The sequence below is a fragment of the Helobdella robusta genome (genome assembly GCF_000326865.2).
Source record: "Helobdella robusta unplaced genomic scaffold HELROscaffold_123, whole genome shotgun sequence".
In the NCBI taxonomy this organism is placed as follows: Eukaryota; Metazoa; Annelida; class Clitellata; order Rhynchobdellida; family Glossiphoniidae; genus Helobdella; species Helobdella robusta.
The window spans coordinates 150,464-167,159 of record NW_008703677.1 but is presented as its reverse complement, the minus strand read 5'-3'; the positions used below and the strand labels follow the sequence as shown (position 1 = coordinate 167,159).

Below are 16,696 nucleotides of genomic sequence, written 5' to 3'. Positions count from 1 at the left end.
TCGATGCGTAACACGCGATACAGGTATATCCGAATATGTAAAATATCATGTCATACCTAGAAATGCAGGAGCGGTTCTAGACAACTTTAACGGAAGTGAGCTTAGTAATACATAATAATAATAACTATTCTTTCTATATAAAAATTGTCGGAATTTCCATTACCCAATTATGCATTTTCATGCTCATGAAATCGAGTATTACATGAATCTGATAACAAACGACCAGCTTAATCCTCTATATCAGTGCCACGTTAAAAACATCGAACTATAGTGCGTGTTCACTTATACATAATGGTAACTACTCGGTCGATACATGCTCAGAGGACAGAGTACTGCATGATTCTTTAAAAAAAAAAAACTACCAGTTTAATGCTCCATATATAAGCGTCACACATTCGAAAAAAATTGAATTTTAGTAGCTACATAATGATAACTAAGTAGCTTATGTTGATTTTACGATGTTCAATTGTTCATGCCGTGTCCGTTCATGTAGTCGTAATGGACGTTCTTCATTATCATTAATATATTACAGATTTAACTGACTCTGCTTCAAACTGTTAATTTCATTTTGCAATGAAACCACATAGTCCAACTGCAAAAATATTGAATAAATATATCCTTGAATATTTAACGTACATGTCTTTTACATTATTTATGTATTAAAATAAATGAAATGTGTATATATATATATATATATATATATATATATATATATATATATATATATATATATATATATAGAAACCTTGGTGCTGGAATTCTCGTAGATATTCAACTCAATTAGTTTTGCATGGCTTATAACATATTTCCACGATGAAATGCCATCAGAGCCCATCCTTCCGTACTGATTCATTGGAATGATGGCTCGCACTCTTGATATTTTAATAACTTTTTTATTAATTAATCGTTTCTTTAATTAAATGATTAACTAAACAAATAAGTTTTATTATCTTATTAATATAATATCCACTTTTCTAACATTAAAAGAAAGATTTCCTTCCTGAATTCCTCGGAGTGCCAGTTCTGGAATGCATGTCCCACATGTTCAACATCACCAACCCGTTCACTTTCCATGTTTTAGCTAGCCCTAACCCTCACCTGCTGTTATTGCTGGTATTTTGTATTTATGACGGATGATTTACACCCTAGGTATTATTAGAGGTCCTATTGTGTTTTTTAAGATGCAAGCACATTAAATAACATCGAAAATATTTTGAAATAATTCAACTATTACAAACTTCAAGTTTGCAATACGCCTATATATGTATATGTGTTAGTGTGTATATGCATTATACTTATCGTATGTTTACGAGTAGTGTGCAATTTAAACTTCTTTATTCTGCCCAACACACTTGATCGAAATTTTTATTGAATTTATAATCGGCATTTTTCGCAATAGAAGACGCGTGTACAACTTTTTGAAATATTAAATGGGATAACATGGGAAGCAGGTTATAATGAATTGAAAACTTAATAAGTAATACAAATACAGGGCCGAATTGACCAAAAGACAAATGAAATTTTCTTAATCTGTTTAAAATGTACTGCAATTATGAGTCAACACAGATTTGTAAGCCAGATACGAATATGAATGAGAAGACTATGCTTCATGTTCATACTCATTAACGTCGTTATTATTATTATTATTATTTTTATACTCGTCAACGTCATCATTGTTATGAATGACGTCATCGTCGCCATCTTGGACTAGTGGTGCGATGGCCGATTTGCTAAAGCCGTTGATGTTCGTCTTCAAGTTAGACAGACTTTTAGCCAATCTCATCATTGAGACGCTTCGTCCTAAAATTGTTTGAGTCCTCTCCTGGCCGTCATGATGTTCGGCTGAACTTTTAACCGAGGTATCAAATGATTTTGAGGCGGAGTTGTTCTGCTGGCTGGATAGTATGTGCTTTCTCGCTTTCAATTTGTTGTTACTGTCGGTACTGCTATTGATGTTTTTATCAACGTCTTTGCTGTTAATCTTCTTTTCATTGTATTTTATTTCGTTTGGTAAACTTGAGGTTAGCAAATTATCTTTAAAATAGAGCGATGATGTCGTTGGATTAATGACATATGCAGTTGTTTTACTGTTGTGGTTGGTGGCGAGGAAAGTGCTATTAAATGGCGCTACTGCTACTTTATTTAGATTTTTCAAATGTTCCAAATTCATCCCAGGCCTCTTTAGTAACATCGGCATTCTCATGTCTTTCCTATTTCGTTTGTCTTGGAATGACGATTGGGATGAAGAGGATGAAAATAAATTAAAATCAGGGTAATGTACATCTTTGCAGTCGCTGATGTCGTTGATGTTGCTGCTGGTTGTGTCCTCTTCAGCGGGGAACCGATGTGATAGGACGTTGAGAATGATCCTACGCAAGCACTTGATGGCGTCGTTCGCCGTCTTGAATGAATCCTGGTTTATTTTTGTGTCGTTGTTGTTGTTTTCGTTGTTTTTGTTGTTGTTGATGATGTTGTTGTTGCTGCTGAGGTTAATGTCCGCATTATCGATGTCTTGTTTGTTTTTGAAAGTGCACCGATCATACAAATCACACCACTCCGTTTGCTGCCTCTAGTGTTTAAAGACATATTTATGTTATCATTACTATTGTAATTATTATATTTTTATTATAATTGTTATTATTATTTATACCTTGAATTCTTTGAAGACCGTGAAAGATTCGGAGATCGTTAAATTTAGGCAGAGCGATTCTAAATCATTCATTATCATTTGTCGTCTTAACAAACTGCTGTTGATGTTGTTGCTGCTGTTGTTGTTGTTGCTGCTGTTGTTGCTGCTGCTGTTGTTGTTGTTGTTGCTGCTGCTGCAAGAGCTGTTGCTGTAATTATTGTCGTTACGAATAATGCCGTGGTTGCAGGTGTTGTCTTTTATTGTTAGAGTTGACGGTGATATTGAAGTTGATATTGTTGAAGAAGATGATGACGACGATGATGGTGTTGTTGTTGTTGTTGTTGATGATGATGATGAACGAAGTAAGAATGAAGATGATGGTGACGACGACGACGATGATGTTGAGAGCCAGCTGTAATCGGCTAATGCCTGACTACGCCTAAACTCTTTCATTTCTTTATTTCTCCTTCCTTCAATTGTTTTGATCTTTTTTATGAGTGAATGAATAATCGAGTGAATGAATGAATGAACAAAAAAATAATTGAATGAAGATAAGATCGACTGATTTATAATAGTCAAACAGTTAATTAACAGATTTCATTTATAAACTGACGACCAACCGTGCTTCGCAGCTCGTTCATAATTGCCTCAACCATGACGTAATTGCTCTCCATTTCTGACCTTTGGTGCCTTCGCTGGCGTCCAACAATACTCTTATACCGATTTATAATCTTTTTTCGGCATTTATTTCTCCATTCGGCTGCCATTTTCAACTCCTCTTTTGTTATTAGATGAAAAATTTACTAAATTAAATTTTATTTTAAAATATCCCCTAAAAATTATTCAATGAACTATTTGTCAAATTTAATGTTATCCAGGCAAAGCAGCTTGAAAATAATCAGTAAGAGGATAGATGATCATGATATACATAGATATAGATACTCTCACAATATATACGTACATAAGCATGCAAATATGCATGCATATTTGCATACATACTGTATATATGCATCATTGTATGCAGTTCTGCACTAGGTTGAAAAAAAACTTGAAAAAAGAATAAATTAAAAACGAATAAAATGAATAAAAGAACGAAACGAACGAACGAATGAAAGAACTTATACCTGTAAGAAAACTGATCATTGAAATTGCTAGCATCACATGAGGCACATCAACTTCTTCGGGTGTTATTTATCGCTTGTTCATGCGATTTAATGTCAACCACAACATGAAAACATTTTATCATCGTCATCATCATCATCATTGTCATCATCATCATGATATCATCATGATCGTCGTCATCATTACTATCATCGTCATCACCGTCACCGTCCTAATGATCGTCTTGGTTACCATTCGTTCTAGTACAGGTGAGATAAACTCGGAGCCGTCGGATTAGATAGCATCTTTCTATATGCACATGTACTGTACACAGGTACACACCACACACACACACACACACACACACACACATACACACACACACACACACACACAGTACACATATGTATATCATAAACAAGTTCATGGATCAATAATTTCGTAATTTCGTCTCAGCTGCCATACCAATGAATTCACTTTTTTTTTTGTTAAGTTTTATTATTTTGATTCTAATTCAATTCAATTCATTATATTTATTTGATCCAAACAAAGCAGAAAATTTGTGATCGGGAGACTCGGAAGAAGAAAATAAATTCTTGTCCAGGGTGGTCCAGTGATTTTCAAGATTGTCATGATCATAGGGATAACGTAAAATCAAAATGAATAAATTATCCAGGATATACTAACATTAAATAAAATAAAGGTTTTATTACTTAAAAATGAATGGTAACTTAATTAAATTGTTTTACATGTGTGTATTAATAAACGTAATTGTCAATTAAAGTTATAATGATGTATAATAATGCAAATGCTTTCCTATGCAACTTCACTTGGTCAACATCTTTAAATTTTGTTTTCTTTATGTTTCCAATTCTAAAGATGTCGGTAGAGGCAGATAAATCTTAAAAGATTTCGACAAATTCAGCTACTCGTTCAGATGATCGTTTGACTAGAGGTAAAAGTTGGTAGATTTTGACGATTATCCTCTAAAAATGTCACTATTTTTCATTAAAAATTTTCTCTGATGAAGCTTTCTTCCAGAAAAAATTGTTTGAGGTCAGATCAGAAGTTCTCGCAGTTACAAACCTTCAAAGTTCCTAAATTTTAAATTATATTTTTAGCTGTTTTTAATACTCTTTTTACCAGATTTTAATAATTTTCTGGTTGCCATGTCTGCTGTAATGTACATACGTACCCGCCTACTTATAATTTAATGGTTTGCAAATTTCTAAATGATCCCTATGTCTTCCAAACTAACATTTTGATTTTGAAAGAGTCCCTAACTGTTTGTTTTGACTGTGAAAATATTAGGAGAAAAAAATAAACAGGATAAATTAGGTATAAAATTTAAAATTTCACGGTGCTGCTGTGAAAAAGTTGGACGCGAGAATATGCAACAGTAGATTTAAGATTTACTTTTTAATTTAGCTGGGAAAAAGTTGGACGCGAGAATATGCAACAATAGATTTAAGATTTACTTTTTAATTTATAATTTTATTTGAATGATTTTTTTCACTCTCTCCCTCTCTCTCATATATATACATATATATATATATATATATATATATATATACATATAAATTAAATTATATTTACATTGACAGTTCGCCCAAACTGCATATTGCCACAAGACACAAGTAACATTCTGAAATCCTAGAAAAACGTTTCCAAAAATTTTGAACTTTGGGCTGTCCTTTTATGTTGAGTCTTCTACCTACCTACATTCGATAAAAGTTACAAATTGAACTGATCGTTGATAAATTGAACAGCAGTGCATTATACATCGCAACGTTTTTATATGATGGGCAAAAAATTTTATTATTTTGCATTTGGCAGTAACCTTTTGAGACAAAGAATGGAACTGAACAAATATTCTTACTTGAAATTCAGCACGATCGCCAAGTTGAACGACTTCAAGTTAGATTTTGGATGGAACTCGAAGACGTGGAATGGAGCAGTAGCTACAATTATTCCCTGTTGCGGTAGCCACGTCTGGGGTGTCGTCTGGACGATGGACGTTGATGATATCAACATTTTAAACGAACAGGAGGGTGTCTCGAGTGGCGTCTATGAGCCATTTTCAGTTGACGTTGCAACGCCAAACGACGAGATTATTCAATGTAGGAGCTACAGGCTTTTGAAGGAGAAATTGGAAAGTGATAAACCCTCAAAATCCTACCTCGATGTTATCATAAAAGGAGCCTTGCAGCACAATCTACCTCGGGATTACGTTCAGTGGTTGAAACATCGAGAAAGTAATGGTCTTCAGGCCTCCAAATCTGCAATGGAGAAATTTGCCTGTTTATTTGAAAATTGAGAAACATGTTTTATTAAGTCTATTACTAAGTCTTCCGTTAAATCTAGTTATTACTTCTGCTATGTTTGTTGAAATATTTAAAAGGATTGTACTTTTTGCTTATATTTAATCATTTATTACTTATTTAAGAATATTTTTCAACAATTTATTACCTCTGTGATGTTCATTGAAACATTTGAAGGGGTTTAACTTTATGACGTAGGTATATTTAATAAATTATCACTTTTTTAAGATATTTTTCAATAATTTTCATGCAAAGTCATCAACTTCGTTCAATAAATTCACAAATTGTCATGTTATTTCATTAACATCGAAAATAAAGATGCCATAAAATCAGTTTATTGAGCATCATAGCATGCCAAAAATATTGAACAAAATGTTTTTTGAAAGACAATTGGTCGTTTGAAACGAAAGAAACGTATTTTTATCACTGGAGATTGTAAAAACGGCGTGAATATATTAAAATTGTCATTTGAACAACTATCTTCGTTATATTTAATGAATATTTTACGTTCTAGTGCTTATAGAAATTGGTTACTGAAATCATAGGTTGGCTTACTGCAGTGGCTTACCAGGTCTTATACAACCAACCCATCCATCCAAACAGTTTCAGTAAAATCAGTAGGATAAAATGATTTCTATAGAGTACTTTGTTTACAACACTCCATATTCTTTAGGTTGTCTTTTTTTTACTTTCAACCAAATTCTTCCAATAGTTGTTTTTTAATACTAAATAGAACGTTTTTCTTATTAAGCGCAGCCATTCAAACACCTTTACTCAACAAAGTTTTGTCATTTCTATATAATCTCTCCAACTTACAACAAAGTCTTTTAGATTTCCTACATTCATTGTCAAAACATGGCGCCTATGGAACATGTCTAGATTTTACAGAGTGAAGTGGAGCTACACTCATTGATAGATGTCATTTCATCAGTAAACATTTTAAGCGCCAAGTCAGCATCATCATAATGTGTGAATGTTTCATTTAATTATAATGTTTTAAACATATTAAGGGAAACAAATATTTAGTATTAGTTTGTTAAAACCCATTCAATTTCGCATGTAAGCCAATTAGCCAAAGAAGTCATGTTTAAAAACACGCCTTATAATTTTTTAAATCATCACGTGACTAAAATACATTTTTGCATGCGCATGCCTAATAATAGGCTAATTAAAATATTCAAGATGGATGACTAGCTTAGATTTTTGTTGACGAAGAAGATAATCTTATTAAAATTTGTTTGTCGTTCATTTCATGCAGATCAAGTGAGAATTCATTTTTTTATTAATGGCGTTTGCAAAATCAGGTGCCGTCACGATGTTTTTGTTATATGGAATGCATTTTGTAGTTAGTGTCTGTCATCCTAATTTTGTCCTTTATTAATTTTTGTATTTCCCGAATTTTGTTGAAAAGTTGCCTGTTAGTTAATTAATAAATTAATTTGTCGTAGGCTCCTGTTTTGTTTGGCCGGTCATTAGGCTCATGTTTTAGCTTTGGTAATGGTTGAATATGTAGACATATTTTGTAGAAAATAATAATTTTTATATTTCTCCATATATAAACAATACTATACAAATACTAAACTAAACTAATGCATACCCATTTTTTAATTTAATAGTTGGAAACGGTTCTGTTCATTGTTCTGAAATTAAACTTTGGTAATGTTAGTTAATGTTTGAATCATTTATTATCTATGTTCATTTTGCAGATTTCGTAAAGTTGGAAAGACAAATAGATAGCTGTATTGGTATTCAATTATCAATGTCTACCACTTGATGATATTAACAGAAGGTTATTAAGTTTGTATAGAGTCAGTAGAAGCTCAAAACGTTTTAAAATTGCAGTATTAAGTTTAGTGAAACGCAACCGGCCTGTAAGAGATGTGGTCGGCTGGCGTTGATATTAATAAACAGAATGTTGACAATTCCAAATGGGGGACAGGTCTTTCATCATCAACTGCTACTGACACTGATTTGTGGCGTCCTAACAATTCCATGACATCCGGTTCTGGTTGGGGTTCCGTCAATCAAAGTCCTGTCCCAAATGCAGGGACAGAAGGATGGAGTAGTTCCTTGCACAGCCAAACTAGCAACAACCTGTCAGTTCTACCTCAAAATGACAACCGATTAAATTTTGGAGGCTTTCAATCAAATAATTTAGCAAGCACTCAACCATCACCACCAGCAGCAGCTCAACAGCAGCAAGCAGTAGCAGCAGCTGGATCATGGAGTAGCACAGCTATGGGACCAGCTGGTGCTTGGAGCAGAGGCAATCCCATGTCCAATCAGGTTGCTTCATCATCGTCGTCATCATCTACTAGTAATCAAACACTTGCATTAGGTGGTGGTGGTGGTGGTGGACCCAGCTCATGGGCTGAAGCTGTGGCCAGCAAACAGTCGAGCAATAATTCCAACAATGGTGGTTCTACCGCTGCTGCCAATGTTGTCAACATATCAAGTTCATCTGCTTCTAATCAATCAACAGTATCATCATCTTCAGCTCAAGCAACATCTAATAACAACATTGATTCAATTGCACAAATGAAAAAGACCCAAGAAGAAATGATTGCCAGGGCCATTAATAGCAACGAGGGTTGGGGCAAGACTGTTATTCGACAGGACACTGCATGGATCATAGATGACCCGGCCCCGGCTATTTCCAACGAATCCTCATTTAAAGACTCTCACTCAGAATCTGAACATCAGACCACAACTGCCCTCACAGCCAAGCAGATCATCACAGGCACAGCTATATGGGAAAATCTCAAAACTAATCAGAAACCTGCAGAAATCCCAACTATTGCCACAACGACGACAACGACAACGTTATCCTCATCAACATCATCTACCGCCACGAGCTGGGATCCAAACAACAAAATGAGCAGCTCCAACATTCCTACAGCATTAAACAGTAGCCAGGATGTATTACCTCAGCCATCGACTTTCAGACCAGTGAACCTTGACATTAAATCTAATGTATGGCCTTCTCAACCGACGACAACAGCCAACGTCAACCTGTCAACATCTAATCTAAACAACTGGGGCTCCAACATTCTGCCAGATGCACCATGGACTGATGGTTCTGCAACTGCTCCACCTCAAGTCAAAAAAGATGAAGAAAGATCTCCCTGGGGCCTAGCAGGATCGAGTGAAATTGGCTCAAAATCAACATCAGATTTAGGTATTAGTTGCTGGGAAAGACCAAACATCCCATTACATCGTAGCTCATCAACTGGCAGTTGGATGGAGGAGACATCCAATCCGAGTTTAGACATCACAGGCACGAAGGCCTGGGGTGAGGACAAATCAGGATCTCAATCAATATTGAATGAAATTGACGATGGCACATCTCTCTGGGGAGATAAGTTGCAACATCCTGTCGATGGTTGGAGGCAGGGTTCAGCTATTATGCCTGCCAATAAAAATATGAATGCACCCAGCATGAGGAAGTCAGACAGCGATGTCTTCACTACTTCTAATCCACCTAATAATCCACTTGCACTCAAGTTAGGCGGATATTCTGTGGGACCATTGGATGACCTTTCTCGACCATGGAACCAAAATGTGCCTCTTGTTAGTATCATACTTTTTAATTTAGTGTAGTTGCTGTTGGTAATTTATGTATTTATTCATTCATTCATTATTTGTTTATTTGTTCATCAACTCAACTTTCAGTTTTATTTAACCAATATTTTCTATTCAAACATTCAACAAATCACAAATAAAATAATGAACCGACCAACCAACCAATCAATCATTCAAGTAACTAACCCAACAACAACTGAACCAACTACAACCAACCAACCAAACAAACAAAACAGTGCAGAACATCAGAAAGCAGTAGCAGTAGTGGCAGCAACTCAACAACGGCCTGGGGCTCACTTGAAAACAACAACAACTGGATGAGTTTGCTGGCTGCTCAAAACAACAACAACAACACTAACAATAACAACGCCAATAATAACAATAATATTGGGGTGCCTAGGCTAAAAACGCCATCTCTATCTAACTGGACTGAAAATGCTGATTGGTCCAATAGAATGGCTAGTTTGTTGTTACATTTGCTGTTGCTGCTGATGCTACTTTTTCTAGATTTTTATAAATGATTGATTTGAATTGAATTGAGTGATTGACTGCTGCTGAGATGCCCTGGTTTGTTATTGTACTGGCTTAGTTCATAGTTTTGAACATTGCTATTTAATATGCTAGCTGTTTATGCAATTGTTGTTGTTGTTGTTGTTTAGTTGTAGTTATGTGAGTCAGTAGTTGTTATATTTCTGTTGCATTGTTTGTGTTTGGTTCTCTCTGTCTTATGCCATTCTGAATGTGAGCTTACTTTATCTTTATTCAAGCATATACACACTGTAATAAGTAAGTAGAAAAATAAGATTTAAGTAGGTAAATAAGATATAAATAAGGATGGATAGATAGGTGAATAATTATATAAATGAATAAACAATGTGGCCAATGATCAAAAATAACACTGACAATGAGTTTGATAGGGATGGTTAATAAGACAAATCAGGGAATGTTGTTTTAAAGTTTTAATACTGTGATAATGTTAGAAGTTCTTTAGAAGGAGTAGGCTAGTTTTAATGATTATCCTACTTAATAGGGTAGCAATGGTAATGACATTTGTGATGTGTGTTATACTCTTACAATATACTTTACATATGGGTGCATTAATTATAAGTCTGTTTGTGTGTGCGTGTGTGCGTGTGTGTGTAATTTACTAAATTAGAAAGTATAGATTACTTATTTAATTATGGTTGATGATTGATTAATTAGAAGTATATATAAAAATAAAAATTGTAGTTATAACTTAACAATGAACAGTCTTGTGTCTATATTAATGAGTGCTATATCTGTCGGCCTATCTATCTATCTATCTCTGTATGTACGTATATATGAATGAATGTATATGTATATACGATTGTATGTATGTATTTATGTATGTATATATTATTTATTTATATGTATGATGAATCGTTATATAGAATCAGCCAGCTCAAAGACATGCATCTATTCAAAGATTAATACAGATGGGTTATAAGGTGAGTTTTGTGTTTGTGTGTGTGCGCGTGTGTGTGTCTGTGTGTGTGTTAGTGTTAGTTATGTTTGCTAGGGGTAGCATTTTATTTTGTTACCCATTATTTTATGTGTTCATGTATTTTACTTGTTTATAGTAGAAATGACATTTGTAGGATTTCAGTAGTCCTATAATAATACCAGTAGCAATTTGTAATAAATATCTTCTGGAAACATTTGTTGAATCATGTTATAAATTAGTTTATTTGTAACAGTTTTAAAGATTTGCTGGTTTGTAAAAGTATTTGGTTCAAGATAACATTGACGACAAATTTAATCAAATTTACAAAGAATAAAATATTATTGATTTATAACTTTGTAATATTCTATTCTATGATATTTATGAATCTATAATTATTCATAATTCTGAAAGAAGGATGAAGCTATGCTAGCCCTGATGACAAACAATATGAACTTTGATGAAGCCATTGGTCAGCATTTGTCAATTTATGTTAATTTATTCTGATATTGATTGGTTATCATTGTTTTATGTTAACTTATATTGACTTTTAAAATTTGAGATGGGTTATTATTGATAATGTGACTTGGTTGTTTGTATAGTATTGGCTGTAGTTAAAAATCATTTTCCTCATCATCATCGCCATCGTCGTCGTCGTCTTCATATCTTCATCATCATCATCTGTTAACTCTAGCTTGTTATTTTTTCATTTTTGAGCTTGTAATGCTCTAAAACAATACATCATCAGCAAGAACTAGAAAAGCATTAAGACTATCTCCATCTCGCATTTTTAACATATACTCATCATACATTTATGGTTGTACTACAGATGCACATGTGTACATGTACATATAGATACATGCATACATACATACATTGTGGTGTTATGTATGCATATGTACGTATATGTATGTAGATATATATATATATATATAGATCAGATATCAATGTATATAGGCAATTCTTTCCATTCAAAGAATACTCTAACGTAGTGGCTATTTTGATGCTGCTAACTAACTAACTAATTAATGCATTACATTTTTTCTCTAGCGTTATCATCTTTTTTAATATCATGATCTCATTAAGTTGGTTTGGATGTTTAGGAAAGTTTTCAAAAACACAGAAGTGTCAGGTTGCATTGTAAATTATTTCTTTACACCACACGTACACATGCACAAACACACACATACATACACACACCACAGCAAGCCTAATGAAGGCCAACATGCGAACTCCATCTTTACACGACCTCGCCTCCTCTTCTGTTTCCTCCTCCTCTTCCTCTTCATCAACATCTCGTTTCAATCCTCATCACCCTCTTCCCCATCCTCTGCACGGTGGCCATCACCCAACTGCCGGGGCTGGGGCAATTAGACCGACCATCGACAACGACGGCATCATCAACAATATCGACAATCCCTTGGACCTGTTCAATCTGCCTAATCTACAGTCACTCAATCTGGGCGCTTCTATAAATAACTCTGCTAATAATATCAACAACAATAACAACAACACTAATCTGAATAGTGTTAATAATGGCAGTAATAATAGTAATAATAATAATAACAGCAGTAATAATATTAGTAACAACATGAATGCAGTCGCATCTAATCTCATTGGCCATCTGAGAGGAGCTGTTAATGCTGGTGCCAACAGCATTAATAATAATAATAATAACAATAATGCCAACGTCAATGGTGGTAATAATGTTAATAATAATAATAATGCTAATGCTGTTTTGAACCCATTTGTTTCTAGTCTTGAGATGAATTCCTTGCAGGTATGTTGTTTGTGATTGATTGTGCGTGCTATTCCACTGCTGTAACTGCTGCTGGTTGCTGTTGATATTTTTATTATAACTCTAACAATATTGATGATAACTAACAACGATGGTGTTTTTGGAAATTAAATTCTTTCACAAACAACAAACACATGAACAGGCGAGCAATCCAATGATGGCGCAACTGCAGCAGTGCAACAAACCACCTCCTCCCATTGGCTCTCAACTGAACAACAGCAGCAGCAGCAGCATGCCTTTAACATCACTACTTCCACCACAGCAGCAACAATTCATGCATCATCTTCTGCAGAGCGTCCAGAGCGCCGTGCAGTTGAATCTGATTCCTGCCCAGATTGTCAACCAGCACACCATCACCAACTCGACATTCATCACCATGGTGCAGGGTCTGCTGAAGCTACACGAAGCCTACCAGAAGCTAGTGCTCCAGTCAATGCAGCAAGTTCCTCCGCCGACTCACTCAACACACGGTGGCATGTTACAACAGCAGCGACAGATTGAGAGTACCATGAATGTCCTGCAGCAGAGGATCGAGACACTGAAGCAGCAGATACTGCAAATGGCTGCCACGGCTAACATTTCATCTATCTCATCTCCATCTACGCCTAATTTAGCATCTGTTCTCGGGGGACCACCTCAGCAAGCGCTGCTACCATCTACAGCTGGGTCCAGACTTATTAATCAGTGGAAAGTATCAGAAAATAATAGTAGTAGTAATAATAGTAGTAGCATTAGTAGTGCAACTAACGATGCTAGAAAGCATTCCTCAGCCATGCCATCAGATGCTAGTGATATGAGTTCGCTAGCATCTTCATCGGGGGCTAATTTTTCATCATCATCATTGGCAACTTGGATGCCAACTTCGTCATCAACAACTTCATGGCTTGAATCAACATCAGGGGATCAAAAATCGACAATCACACCAACAACTGTTGCCAACTTGACATCTGCAACAGTCTCCAGCAGCACAACGTCTTCATCGTCCTCATCTTCCACTAATCAGTCATCTAACGTGAATGAACTCTCTGCAGCAGCAATTCCCATGCTGGATATTGAAGAGTTTGTACCAGGGAAGCCGTGGCAAGGTCCAGGAACGAAAAACATTGAAGACGATCCTTACATCACGCCAGGCAGCATCATTAATTCATTGTCCACTCTTAAAGATACATCATCTCATAAGATATCATCATCTTCATCCTCTTCGTCGTCGTCGTCGTTGGCGGCATCGACTGCTAACTTCACAAACAGCATTAACAACAACAACATCAATAAGAATGCAACTAGTCTCTCAACAGTCCTGAGTTTAACCACGGCATCAAACCTATCGTCATCGATGTCGTCGTCTTTATTTTTTACACCGCCATCTTTCGGCCAGCCTGTGGCTCAGCCTTCGTTTCCTACTTCCAAGTTAGGAAATCAGTGGAACGTTTCGGACATGAGGATTCCTCCGCCACTCTCATCCAATGATCTCTGGCCTTCCTCTTCTTCTTCCTCTGCATCTGCGTCCTCATTTTCGATCAACAGCAACAACAACAAGCAGACTGCACTGAACAACAACAACAGCACTCATAATTGGAACAACATCAACAGAAGCATCTCATGGGCCTCTGGAGACAGGGTGGATGTTGGCACCTCCTCCTCCATGGCTCCTCTACCTGCTGGACACCGTCAGTGCTAATTCGCTTTTTTTTCTTTCATTTGGTTGTTAAATTTGTACCCTCAATTGCTTAACATGTTTGCTGCTCTGTTTTACAATGAGGAATTTTATTATCTTATGTACTTTTAACCCTTGAATAACAAATGACACTTGCACAGTGCCGAACAACTGGCCAATGTCAAATGGTCCGTCCAGCTGGCTACTTATCAAGGGCATTCCACAGGTGATGTTTCTTTCTTTCTCCCTTGAATTCGACGTACCCATCGTGATTTTAATTTTAATTTCAATTACATAATCTACATTTCACTTTACTTTTAACAGCTCGAACCGACGACTCTGCAGAACTTATGCCTTCAGAATGGAGCCAGCAGCACTCTTCCTAACTTTTTCCCCGGGCAGTTGCTCGCCTGTTTTCCAAGGATTGAGGACTCTATTAAAGTTCTGAGGCAGCTGAATGGCATTAGGATCGGAGCGAACTGCGTGAAAGCTGACTACATCACCGACTCTGACGTCACACTGCTTCTCTCCAGGATGCACCAGCTGACAAACACCAACGGATTAGGAGGACTGGGGGGAGCTGTATCGGCTGCTCTGATTGGCGGAGGGGCAGGTCTGTTGGGAGGAGTCATGCCACCCAGCAACAACAGCAGCAACGGCAGCAGCAGCAACCACAACATGCCTCCATTTTTAAATAAAATGCCCATGCCTGGAAGCGATGGTTTTTCATTTTTGGGAATGGGAATGCGTGGAGGGGGCGTGGTTCATCCGCCTACTCACCCGCCTCCTTCTCTTCATCATCACCATCATCAGTGGAACCAGCAGCAGCCACAGGCAGGTGCAGGGTTGGTAGGAAACATGAGTGCTGGGATGATAGCTGCAGGTGTTTCAGGCTCGACGTCATCTTGGAGCAGCAGCATCAGCGCTAGCACTAATCAGATCGGCGGTCCATCCTCTTCCTCTTCGTCGTCATCTTTCTGGGGACCAACTACTGTTGTTGACGATCACGATCATAATATCTTTCTGCCCGGAGATTTGCTGGGTGGTCAGTGACGGCGACTGTGGTCATTGGTGGCGACTGTGGTCAGTGGTGGTGATGATGCGGTCGTTAGGTAGATATTTTACGCGAGCATTTACCTTAAATTCGATATGAATATCACTTGTACCCTGTGTTGAAATTAACGTGAAATTATAAATGGCAGAATATATTTTTGTTCCTATCATTATCAATTTTGTTCCTATTTGCTACGTGCGCATGCATGTCTGTGTGTTTTTACATAACTTTCAATTTTATTCTCGTATGAGCATACAGCCTAATTATTTGTTAATTATCCAATTAATTATAATGATACTAATGATTGTGCGTTCCAATTCGGCAATGATTCATCTTCACCGAACTCATTTCATCGCCGGGTGCATATATTTCATTATGTTGTAATCGTTTGAAATCCTCTCTCCCTATCTACGTAAGGATTATCTCTCCATTTTTATATATTATCTTTTAATTACTACTACTACTACTACTGCTACTACATTATCATCATCATCTTCATCCCTTGCTTTGTTTTCTTGTTTTGGTAAGCGTTTCAAATCGTTAGATATTTTTATTATAAACATTATGTATGAACACGCGCACGCACACACATATTTATATATCTGATAATTTAAATTGATTTCAAGATCCTGATGTCATTTTTTCATTGTTGTTTATTTTGTTGTCAATGATTTTTAATAATATTTTTCGTTAATTTGTTTAATTTTGTATCTTTGTTGCATCGAAGATGAATCGAATGTGAATTTTTATGGACGTAGTTGTTATTTATATTTTTAATAAAACTGTTACAGATTTGATTGTAATAATGTTCTCAAATTTACTGTCACAATTTGTATGAATTCGTAATAAAATTCTTGTTGGTGATAATTTTCAGTATATGTATCTCTCTCTATCTCTCTCTCTCTCTATCTCTCTCTCTCTCCGTTTCCATGTTACTATCTTATGAATCAAGGCGTTACGAAGTGTAAAGCTCGTGTGTGTTTTGTGTGTGTGAGTGTTAATGTAAAAATTAGGAATGAATGAATGAATGAATGAATGAATAATTCATATAAGCAAGTCCATGATTCCGTATATCATTTTGAATGTGGAGAAATA

At 36.0% G+C, this 16,696-nt stretch overlaps 3 protein-coding genes across 3 annotated transcripts; 2 read left to right on the top strand and 1 right to left on the bottom strand.

Annotated features, from left to right (window-relative positions):
* Positions 1-1,600: 1,600 nt before the first annotated feature.
* On the bottom strand, positions 1,601-3,396 carry HELRODRAFT_183906 (hypothetical protein; the record flags this gene model as incomplete). Its single annotated transcript, XM_009013913.1, has 2 exons — positions 1,601-2,569; positions 3,250-3,396. The coding sequence occupies 2 exons, from the start codon at positions 3,394-3,396 to the stop codon at positions 1,601-1,603; spliced, it is 1,116 nt and encodes a 371-aa protein (XP_009012161.1).
* A 1,648-nt stretch (positions 3,397-5,044) lies between these two features.
* Positions 5,045-6,339, top strand: HELRODRAFT_186293 (hypothetical protein). Its single transcript, XM_009013912.1, has 2 exons — positions 5,045-5,129; positions 5,335-6,339. Exon 2 carries the CDS (start codon positions 5,529-5,531, stop codon positions 6,045-6,047), a length of 519 nt encoding a protein of 172 aa, XP_009012160.1. The 5' UTR covers positions 5,045-5,129; positions 5,335-5,528; the 3' UTR covers positions 6,048-6,339.
* A 1,590-nt stretch (positions 6,340-7,929) lies between these two features.
* HELRODRAFT_195030 (hypothetical protein) lies at positions 7,930-16,404 on the top strand (the record flags this gene model as incomplete). Its single annotated transcript, XM_009013911.1, has 6 exons — positions 7,930-9,621; positions 9,870-10,095; positions 12,301-12,875; positions 13,036-14,560; positions 14,709-14,773; positions 14,872-16,404. 6 exons carry the CDS (start codon positions 7,930-7,932, stop codon positions 15,598-15,600), a joined length of 4,812 nt encoding a protein of 1,603 aa, XP_009012159.1. The 3' UTR covers positions 15,601-16,404.
* Positions 16,405-16,696: the final 292 nt, after the last annotated feature.